This window comes from Sinohyriopsis cumingii, unplaced genomic scaffold (genome assembly GCF_028554795.1).
Source record: "Sinohyriopsis cumingii isolate HCF-2022 unplaced genomic scaffold, ASM2855479v2 utg001196l, whole genome shotgun sequence".
NCBI lineage: Eukaryota > Metazoa > Mollusca > Bivalvia > Unionida > Unionidae > Sinohyriopsis > Sinohyriopsis cumingii.
This window is the reverse complement of record NW_028315971.1, coordinates 596,931-609,265: the sequence shown is the minus strand read 5'-3', so window position 1 is coordinate 609,265 and position 12,335 is coordinate 596,931. Positions and strand designations below refer to the sequence as shown.

Here is a 12,335-nt window from a genome sequence, read left to right as displayed (position 1 = left end):
TGGTTGTCTCCCTTGTCAGTACCTCTGAGGGTTGAGGTGCAGTGTCTTCTTGGTCAGATGAATTTTCCCTTCGTTTTGCTGTGAAGAATAAGAGTAAACAGCTACATTAATACAATGACCACTTTGCACTGCTGTCATGTAAATATCTCTCTACCGATGCTTTTCATAGGAATAATACAAACGTAGACTCATGTAAGTCATGCTTATGATTTAACTCTGAATTAAAACAGTCATATTAATAAGCATGTAGGTTCAATTATTATTATACTTTAGCAAATAATTATACGGATGTGATCAAAATTAGAAAAGCTTTGAAAACATTACATCATGAAAATAGGATGAAACAATATTTCTCTTAATTCAGAGTGCCATTCTTATGTAAGGCAGCATAAAATTGTACCAAACATACATCCGTGTCTCTTGGTCTTTTTCACATATCTTCTTCTTGCTTCTTCAGCTCTTTGTCTTTCCTTATATCAGAGAAAGAGAGAAGATTGTTAACAGGTCTTAAATAAAACACCCCTTCATTGCATGCAATTCACAATGATTAAAAAACAGAACTAATAATGGACACCATAAGCAATGGTTTACTATTTCAGTTTGTGAATAAGCCAAATTTAGCAGCAGAGCCAAGCTAAAATTCACAGCTTCAAACGGAGGTTATGCATTATTAATAAACAATTATGGATATCTTCTTGCAAAATTTTCTTCTGAAATGGATTGAACTTTATGGTATTGAATCTTCACTTAATGCAAAAATGACAAAAAATACACACATGGACTATTAGTACAGTGGTGTAGCAAATCTCTCATCTTATAATAGCAAGTAAGTACAAGATATGAAAATATATAATCAAGTTAAAGACTTGCTGTGTATGCAAGCTGTCTTCACCTTCGCATCTTTCCCAACATTTGTTCCTTCCAGCCACTCCCAAAGATTATCCTCAGGCAGCTCTTCATCACGGCTTTGATGCACATCTCCTATTAAGTTTTTAATAATCTGTCTCTCTGCCTCTGACTGTTTTCGAAAAAGAAGTAAATTATATTTTAGATCATGGTAAGGATGATCATTGAAGACTTGTTCTTCAATCTGTTACCTCATCTAACATCATCTAGTCTTTGACACTTCACGACTATGACCAAGAACCTGATACTCTTCCTTTCTTACATTCGTGCTTGAAAGCATTTATTGAATTAGCATGTGTATGTCAGCTATCCAGATGGCTATAACCTAGATCTATCCTATTATTGCCTTATTTTCATCTTCCACGGGAGGTGTTCTCTGGTGAGTATTGTGCCCATGCTCAGGCACTATATCCCAACATAAAACACTGTACAAAAACAGTTTCCAAGAGAAACATCAATAACAGATTTAGTATTTCACACGAGTAATGCTATTTAGTACAGAGGAAAATGAAATAAAGTGCATTGCCCAAGGACACATTACAGTTGCTAACCCAGGCTGATCCAATGGTATGATTCAAACCCAAAAATATTTTGGGTTGCAATTAGTTGTACATGCTAACTACGAAGTAACTACAATAAATTTAGTATTGCATGTGATGGCATCAGATGATATTGCCATATGGCACTAGTGCATGTTGTAATGTGACTTCATGACACTGCCACATGGCACTAGTGCCTGTTGTAATGTGACATTAAGTTACACTGATGCATGGCACTAGTGCCTGTTGTAATGTCACATGACAATACCACATGACACTAGTGTCTGTTGTAATGAGACATTATATGACACTGTCACATGGCATGAGTACCTGATATCCTGAAGTCAAGGGGAAATCTATACTGTCCTAAAATAAATCCCTGTAGTTAACTAAACAAAACTTGAGAATTTATCAAAGGTTGAAAGTGCATAATATGATAGCAGGTTAGCATCTAAAACATTCCTTCTGCTCATGGTTGTAATGGGAAAAAAAAAGGCCCTGATTTGTTGCTAGGTGGGTTAGGTTCTATACTATTCCCAAATGGAAGGGTGTTAGACATGGTTAAAGATGATTTACTATATTATAACACAAAGCTTTCATGTCATGTGTAACAAAATGTGCCTTAAAGTATAAGCAGTTTAACCATAACTAATTGATTTGGTCACTAACTCATTCTGTTTTAGATTAGCATTACTCATAACCACGAGAGTAATAATGAGAGAGTGTGAGAAAGAGATGTATTGAGAGGCACAAATACAGATATTTTCATTGACTTTTGAGTGTGTATGTGAGTTGGATTTTTAATGCAGTGTTAACAATTTTTCAGTCATAGCGCTAAAATGTCTGCAGTGTGGCAGTTTATAGTGATTTCTTGCACTGGGTCATCATGTCCCACCCAGTCACGTTATCCTGACAAAAAGCCAACCAATCCTAACACTAACCTCTTAATGCCGAGCACTGAGCACCTAGTGAGGCCACTGTTAGTACCATGTTTATACATCTTTGATACGACTTGGCCAGGGTTCAAACCCGTGACCTCCAACATCCAATGTGGATGCTCAAACCACTAGGTCACCAGAGTGGTCTCATTGACTTTTGAAACCTTTACCTAGTGAGTGTAATCTATTACATACAATATGCAATGAACTTATGGTTTTAAATTAGACTTATCACAAAATTGCTGACTTGAATAAAAACAGATTTTCTTCAGAATAACAATATGGTCTGTAAAATACAACTAATAATTCCTAAAACATTGTCAGGAGACATAATTCTTGGCCTCAGTTTATTTTGGTGACAAAAATCTTAAATTTACAATAATAATAATGAGAATAATAATAAATGTCATGTCTGTAAAACAAGTAGTCATCTTTGTATATGATTAGCTTTTCAGCTCTTATTGGAGAAAATACTGAATTATTTTCACCACCATTATATTTTCAGGATGGACAATTTTTCTACTAAAAAGAGGGACATCATGGCTACTTTTTCCAAAACATAATGTAAAACTGGGAAACAAATTCAGATGATGTAACGTCAACAAAAAAATATGGAGGGCTTCTGTAGAGTTCATAGAAAAGAAATGTATATATTTATCCTCACCATACAACACCCAGCAACGTATCAATTTATCCTCACCTTACAACACCCAGCAACATATCAATTTATCCTCACCATACAACACCCAGCAATATATCAATTTATCCTCACCATACAATACCCAGCAATGTATCAATTTATCCTCACCTTACAACACCCAGCAACGTATCAATTTATCCTCACCATACAACACCCAGCAATATATCAATTTATCCTCACCTTACAACACCCAGCAATGTATCAATTTATCCTCACCATACAACACCCAGCAATGTATCAATTTATCCTCACCATACAACACCCAACAATGTATCAATTTATCCTCACCATGCAACACCCAGCAATATATAAATTTATCCTCATCATACAACACCCAGCAATGTTTCAATTTATCCTCACCATACAACACCCAGCAATGTATCAATTTATCCTCACCTTACAACACCCAGCAATGTATAAATTTATCCTCACCATGCAACACCCAGCAATGTATCAATTTATCCTCACCATACAACACCCAGCAATGTATCAATTTATCCTCACCATACAACACCCAGCAATATATCAATTTATCCTCACCATGCAACACCCAGCAATGTATCAATTTATCCTCACCGTACAACACCCAGCAATGTATCAATTTATCCTCACCTTACAACACTCTAAAGCTCTTTCGGCTTTCTTTAGAGCAACATCATATTTCTTTGTCTCCCTCAAGGATATGGCCCACAACATCAAGGCTTCCACGCAGTCATATTCACACAGCTGTTCCAACACTGAAATAGTCTAGACAATCTAATAGTTCCCTTAGCTGTGATTTGCTTTTTTAAGCAATCAGTTAGATCATATGAAAATAAAAGATTTTGCATATTTTTGTCATATTATAGCAAAATGACATGGCAAATTTTATTTCAAACATTCACGCTGTAGGAAATAGCTTGCCCATTCTATTTCACGTACACACATTATATGAAATGAGCCAAAAGTTTTATAATATACACATGTTATAGCAAATCGAATTACAAAGTTTACTTTAAATACAATATTCTCACAAAATGGCACATCAAATTTTAATTCATGCATACATTTTAAAGCAAATACCATCACAAATTTTAGATGTACAAATTATAGCAAATAACACTGCAAATTTATATACATGATTACAAATGGCAGTGCAAATGTTATATCAAGCATATACTTTATAACAAAGGGCAGTGCAATTTTATTTCAAGCACACACATTATGTCAAATGAGATTAGTTATACTTCATACACACAATATAGCAAATCCCATCACAAAGTTTACTACAAGTAAATTCATCCCAGAAAATGGCACATCAAATTTTATTTCAAGTCCACATTCCAAAGCAAATACTCATCACAAACTTTAAATGCACACACCATAGCAAATGATACTGCAAATTTTACTTCAAGAACATACATGATAGCAAATATCAGTTGAAGCACATATTATAGCAAATGGCAGTTCAAATTTTATTTCAAGCACACACATTATAGCAAATGGCAGTGTGAATTTTATTTCAAGCACACACATAATAGCAAATGGCAGTGTGAATTTTATTTCAAGCACACACATTACAGCAAAGACTTAAAAGATTGGTACTAACAGCTGCCTTGCTTAGCGCTCAGCATTAAGAGGTTAGTGTTAGGACTGGTCGGCCTGGTGTCAGGATAATATGACTAGGCGGGACATCAAGCTATATGTCTGTGGCATGATGCCCTAGTGCTAGACATCACTATAAACTGTCACACTGCAGACATCATAGCGATATGACTGAAAAATTGTTAAAGCTACGTTAAAAATCCAGATCACACGCATACACACACATTATAGCAAATGGCAGTGCAAATTTTATTTCAAGCACACATTATAGGATGTGGCGGTGCAAATTTTATTTCAAGCACAAAGATGACAGCAAATGGCAGTGTGAATTTTTTTCAAGCACACACATTATAGCAAATGGCAGTGCATTATTTCACGCACACACATTATAGCAAATGGCAGTACAACTTTTATTTCAATCACACACATTATAGGATGTGGTGGTGCAAATTTTCTTTCAAGCACACACATTATAGCATGTGGCAGTGCAAATTTTATTTCAAACACACACATAGCAAATGGCAGTGCAAATTTTATTTCAAGCACACACATTATCGCCTGTGGCATTGCAAATTTTATTTCAAGCACACACATTATTGCCTGTGGCAGTGCAAATTTTATTTCAAGCACACACATTATCGCCTGTGGCAGTGCAAATTTCAAGCATATACTTTGCAACATATAACTGTAAATTTTAAAGATTCACATTATAGCAAAATGGCAATGCAAAGTTTATTTAAAGTACATGACAATGCAATTTTAGCAAATAGCCCTGACAATTTTATTTCAAGTGAATTGTTGCCTTAAGTGACAAACTGATTTTTCCATTATGAACAACTATTAAACTTCTTTTACAGATTATCAGGGAATAAAAATGTATAAATATAAAATCATTTATTGATTATAAAATATATTACTACATATTAGATAATAATGAACATTACTCTCAGCTGAAACAATTTTATAATGTATTGTATACATACCAAATCGGCAATTTTGATTGACAGCGGCAAAATTTTTCTAAAAGAGGCAAGGGTTCAATTCAGATGAGGAATTTTCATGTCTGCATTATATTCTTAGGGAAATCTAAATCAAAATTGTCAGACTATCTAAATTTAATGATAAAGATTTGTATAAAATATATTTGGTAGCAAAGTCTTTGGGCAACATTTTCATTGTTTCTTTTCCTCATGTTTTGAGAAGCATGCACTAAATAATAGCCTGCTAAAGATATTGCTGAAAAATGCATCATACAGAAAAAACATGCAACAAGGACATCTATGTTGCATTCATCAAGAATTACCATCATTTACATGATATTTCAGTTTGAAGCTTAACAAACATATATGAATTTATTTACATGTCTGTATGGATATATCCTTCACCTTTTAGTTTAATGCATGTAACTATGCTATTTACCTTTACGATCAATACAAAAATGTTATGGTTCTTGTTTCAAAATTTATTTTGCAGCAAAGAAATAAACTGTTAAATTGTCTCACAGTCTGATAGGTGCATCTTGCCATTCGAAGAACCATCCTCTTCTTATTGGCCATGATGGAGTGATGATTCCAGAGGTTGTGAGGTTCAGCTTTTACATATGAGTTGTACAAGTTATGAGACACAAAGCAGCACTTATCCCATTTTTTGTCTCGTTCCAGATCCACTGAGATTTGCTCTAGTTCTTCTAAAAGAGATTTGACTTCATGCCTCTTCAAAGCAAGTATATAAAGATGTTTCAACATTACAAATGAACATTTGAACAAATAAAGAAATTCAGGCAAAAATGAAGACAGATCATTTAATTAAAAACAACAATTCAAGAGCAAAGAGGAATTGCATGACAGTAACATACAAGAGTTAGTCAACGCCAATGGCCTAACCCTGTCTGGACATTTGTTGGCTTGACATGAACAAAATAGCTTGGATAATTCTAAAAAGACTTTTATTTAGTCAAGGACTTCTATGTTTCTGCAACTGATGCTGATCTACCATCAGACATGATCACCTTTCCTAAACACCAAATACTTCCAAATGACTTTCTCGCATTAACAGTACTCTGAATGGGATATAATATGCATGAAGCTTGTTCATTAAGAGTACTCTGAATGGCATACAATATGCATGAACCTTGTTCATTAAGAGTACTCTAAATGGCATACAATATGCATGAACCTTGTTTAACAGTCCTTAATGTGGGCACAAGTATCATGTGGTTGACTAATGAAATCATTAACAAAGTTCAAAGTTTATAGTCCTGAATGCAATTCAATGTGAAGAAACCATTATTTTCTTATTAGACAAATTATGTAAATCATGACCACTGACCTTTAGGTCCCAGAATCTCTAGGTGAATTTATTACATTTGATGCAAGCGAATCCACAAAGTTTGGTGTGCAACTTGCTATAGAATATAAACCATTCTGCAATACCAAATTTTCTTTGAGTCACAGTGAGTCAAATAGAGCTGCTGCTTAAAATATATAAAAACCGTTAATGACTTCCTAGAAAGCCGCTTAATACACTTTAATCAAAATTTGACAGAAAAGTTTCTTGCTTGAATACCTTCCAGAGTTATACAAATGCTGGTTTTCTGCCATCAAATCTACCAGCTAGTACTAAATTAGAAACGCATTTTTGGAATATTACCTTTACAAACAAATTTTTTTAACAGAATGTGATGAACTTAAAGATACAAAGTCCGCAAAGTCTACCATACAATGCCTACAAACCTATACTCTAAGATTATGTGATTTTGTTTGAAAACAAGTTAATGCAAATATATGGTTAATGCTTTCTACTGAAACAGCTGCAGATGGAATGTTTACAACAATGAACAATGAAAAACTTGTTTATTACTTGAATATATATATATATAGAGAGAGAGACAGACAGACAGACAGACAGACAAAGAGAGAGAGAATAAAGTCAGCAAAGTCAGTAACCCGATACTTACAATTGCATCAACAAAGTCATAAGCCTCAAAAAAGACCATCCACAAATGATCAAACTTACTTTTCTTCCAACTGGAAGAATATTTTATACCTGAAAAATTAAAGTTGCTTTTTACATCAATTTGTAAAATCTGTGTTTTGCAAAGAATACATATTGACATAACAGTTATTAACTGTATTTCATCACAGACGTTTTACTTGAAGGATCGGTTAACATTTTTATAAAACTATTTTAAAGGAATAGAGTTGATAACAGATTTATTCAATATGGCCTAAACTTGTACAATGTCACTGAAGATATATACCTATTAATTTTTAATAATGTACTATTTCAATGTATAAACTGATCCACCTTTACTAATACAGTCTGAAAAAAGTATAAGAGTTTGTATTAGATTTTACAAGTTCACTGCCTTTAGGTACATTTGATCTGTTGGTGTATTTCTCTAGTTTTATCAGGGTTTCCTGGAACAATGGACATGTATACAAAAATTAAAGAAATATGTCATCTTAATGACAAAATAGATATTTTCTTTGCAGAAGTGAAATCTTTTCACAATAAATATATTAGGAATCCAAGGGTAAATGATAAACTGAAATTCTAAATTAAACAAAATCCAAATAAGTTTATTATGGAGGACTAAGGTATATAAGGCTACTTGAAAGACAGGTATGATGTATAAAATTGAGACCTTTTGGAAGACATGTGCATATTTTCATTATGAAATTTGCTTATATTGGTCTAAAAGTATATTTCTACCAATATGCTTCCAATTGTTATTTATATTTTCATTTTGATAAACCCAAATATCACGACTTCCCACTTTAAGAGGGTTACTTATTACATTCTCCACCCATTTACTACTATTTAGTAGCAACAGTTTTCTTTAGCTTAAATGTAAATAGGTTTTTGGTTTCCTCATGATTACCATGTCGAATATTTAGCAATTCAAGAAATAATTGTAATCCAAATTGGATAACAACCAACATGTAAGTGATGTACTCATCAACATTTTGTATTCCCTCTTAAGAAAAGGTATGCACATGTCCACATATTTTCAAGCCTACATATGCCCAAAGCTTACATGCTTAAGTAAATGTTGGTATTATTGTATATTGTTAACTTACCAAAATATACATCATACATGTTTTCGAAAGTGCTTGTTGCAACCAATCAAATATGATTTATTTCTTTACTTCACAGAATCTGACAGTATGAGATAAATAGGTATATATTTTATCTATGTATTAAGACAGCTTTCAATAAATACCTCTAGCCCTAATCAAGGAACTAATTTTATCTCATTAATATATTTCAGGACATAATATGATGTCAGTTTCAATAGCTTTAACATCTTTAATCGCCTAGTATACTTGGGATGCAGATAACTGTAGCAAAATGCTGATATATTAGAGAAAGAATGGTTTTGAAATAATAAAAAAACCTATAGCCCTTGTTAAAGATAATGGTATAACTTGATGAGATCAATCCCAGTGTACCATTTGTGTGACTAAGTGATATGTCTGCAATTATTTAAACTAAATGTTTACATGAAAAATCCTCTCTTCTATGAATTTCAGTTTAAGCCTTCTTTAAAATGACTATCAAGCAACAAAGAAACAGACTTGCCTTGAAAAATACTTTTTACTGCCATGGTGATTCCACCAATCTGAAAAAATTTCAATTTGTGAAAATGTCACTGTCTCACTCCAAAGAAAATCTTTTAACTGAACAGAGATATATCAATATGCCTAATTATTAATGCATCGACCCAAAAAGCATTCATGACAATGATGCAAAAGTGATAGAAGGAATAAATAACTGTTCCCTACTGAATGAAAAATATAGCATGCTAATTTTGTGGGTGTTGTGCAAACATATGCAACTATCTAGAATTGAATTATTGATTATCCTGTATTCAGTTAGTGGCAAAGGACTTAAAACATGAAACACTAGATTCATGACTCTGTCCAGATGACATCTACAACACAAAAGGTTTAATAAGTATATTTGTATCTCTCTGACATTATAAACTGTATTAACAAAAATTCAGCTGTGAAAAGATCTCATATCAAGTAACAAGGCCCATAACTCTGTATACAAAGTAGCAGAAGAACTCCATCACCCGCAAAATATACACCTAAATATGGCAGACAAAACTTCATTAGGAAATGCTGAATCTTACCTGAGCATTATAGGTGACAAATAACTTCAATGAGTGCAATAATGCCTTCAAAATCCAATATATTATCACTGGCTTTTTCTCTATGAATATTTAATCATAACAGATGCAAAATGCAGACTGACTCACTGTTCTGTGTAACATTCTTTTAGAGATGCAATCAATTAGTCAAGATAATCTACAAAGTAGACAATCTGTGCCTTTGATGTGGATGGTAATTTAAACTTGGTGAGTGTAGTACAGTCAGACTTCTGTCTAAACTACACTCAACACTAGTTCAAGTGCAACATATTCAATCCACCACTGTGTACTAAGGTCATTTAAATATCTACCGTGACAACATGTTCCCCCTTAGCCTAGAGAACACAGCCACACTTAGATGAAAAAAGTTTTATTTTTTACATACAATTACTAGCTCATGAAGTATTCTTCACTACCTCCAATATTCCTCATTACATTTCTGGGATAAAGGACATTGTTGTTATTGTTGTTGTTGTTCTAGGGTTTAACGCCATTTTTCAGCACAAGATAGGCTATAGATGGCGGCCAGTATAACTGGTGGAGGAAGAACCTTGGCAAATCCAGGGAAGAACCACCGACCCACGAGAAGCTACTGGCAGGCTTTCCCATGTACCCACGCTAGCCGAGCCTTGGACTCGAACCCACGCAGACAGAGGTGAGATGGCAGTGATCCAGAACGGTGAGCACTTTAGACCACTCGGCCACTCGGGACCCCGATAAAGGACATGGGTGAAAAGAAACAATTGCCATTTATTTTGGATATCTATTCAAGTATTCCTCAACAACAGTACCATGAATGACACAGTATGTGCCTGCCCCAAGTTTATCACTGCAATATGTTAATAAATTAATTTTTTTTAGCAGAAACTGATTTTTTTTCTTCACAGAGTGATCTTGACCTCTGATCTTTGGACCCCCACATCAACATTTTTTTAAATTTCTCACACAATCAAGTCGTTCACAAAGTTTTGGCCAGGTCTTTGGTGTAAAACTATGATATTATACATATTTTGCAGACATTATGTTTCTTGTTTCAGTGGCCTTGTCCTCTGATCTTCTGACCCCAAAATAATACCATACTTGCTTACCCCAAGTGCAAGACATCCCAACAATTTGGCTGAGGTATGTCAAGCAGAACTAATGCTTTTGTAAGGAAATAATTTTTCTTCATTTCATCACAGTGACCATGACATTGGACCTTTTGACTTGAAAATCAATCGTTCTTCCTTAAAACCTGTGCAAGCCACTGACAACAGTTGGTAGCTATATCGAGACCTCACATTATTGCACAAACACAATATTCTTCTTTCTGAGTGACAATGGCCTTTACAATTTTGATCTTGAAATCAACTGGGTTATTTTATACCCCAAGAGCTAGCTATCCACTAAGTCTGGTAGTTGCATATTGTGACGATCTCAAGTAAATGTGCAGTAGCCATTTTTCTTCCTTCAGTGACAATGACCTTGACCCTTATCCCAAATTGATAGGGTTCTTCCTTACCACAAGTATAAGAAATATACAAAGTTAATGTAGACGGTGGACAACTAAAGTGATTGTGGATAAACCAAATTGGTAACAAACAGACACAACAACATAAAACTAATTTGTTGAATTGTTCAGTTACACAGACATTACAGTTGAACATACCTTCAGAAATACATCAGAGCAGGTTTCATACCCAAGTGCCACAATGGAGTCTTCCATTTGATTTGCCATTTCACCTAAACTTTGATATGCTCTGGTAGTAAGTTTACTTGCAAGATGAATCAGACTGGCAGATAAGGCGCGTTTGGCATGGTCTAACAGCAACTGGATCTGCTTGGGATCTCGTATTACCGTCTGAAAAATATACAGGAGTTTAAAAAATTGGAACTTGAAGATCAAGTATCGTCTGATAGTGCAATGAAATCACATTTCTTAGCATTCAATTGTTATTGAAGATTTGTATTGTCCTGAAATTGGGACCAGTGATATATGCTGCATAATTTCAAGTGTACGAAATGTTTTTAAAATTTTTAGTATCACGTTTAGCGGCCCATAGACAGTATACTCAGCTGCACTGTTGTGGCAAATAGAATTTCTCGAATAATTTTGAACACGTGCCATCTATTAATTAACAGATCTAAAGCTAATAGCCAGGAAGGAACCAAATCTGTCGGAGCACAACTTCCCAAAAAATGTAAACATTTCTACATTAAAGAATAATAAACGTCACTTTTTATGTAAAGTACATGCAATTCCATGGATCATCATATACTAAACCCTTGTCAGATTTACTACATCTGCATTGGTCTTGATTATGAAATATACTGAATGTATCTTCTGAATAGATTCATTTATATATTAATATTTCTTTGCCACAATGCACTTAAAATTCTGACAAAGTTATAGAAGTTTTTTACTTTAATTTCTACTGTTGCTATCTTGGATTTAAACTTACCTGACATTAGAGTCATTTGATCTTTATTTCTGTGTAAATGTTGAGCCAGTGCAAGCGTGGAAATTACAT

At 34.0% G+C, this 12,335-nt stretch overlaps 1 protein-coding gene across 1 annotated transcript in view; it reads right to left on the bottom strand.

The window, feature by feature from the left end:
• The window catches only part of LOC149772727 (3'-5' exoribonuclease HELZ2-like), a 56,403-nt gene that overhangs the window by 41,339 nt on the left and 2,729 nt on the right, over positions 1-12,335 (bottom strand). Inside the window, exons 2-6 of the mRNA XM_089947438.1 lie at positions 11,474-11,665; positions 9,252-9,291; positions 3,696-3,820; positions 893-1,018; positions 23-78 (exon numbers count right to left, since the gene is read on the bottom strand). Of these exons, the coding sequence (XP_089803564.1) occupies positions 23-78; positions 893-1,018; positions 3,696-3,820; positions 9,252-9,291; positions 11,474-11,665 (539 nt within the window). The remainder of the gene's footprint in view (positions 1-22; positions 79-892; positions 1,019-3,695; positions 3,821-9,251; positions 9,292-11,473; positions 11,666-12,335) is intronic.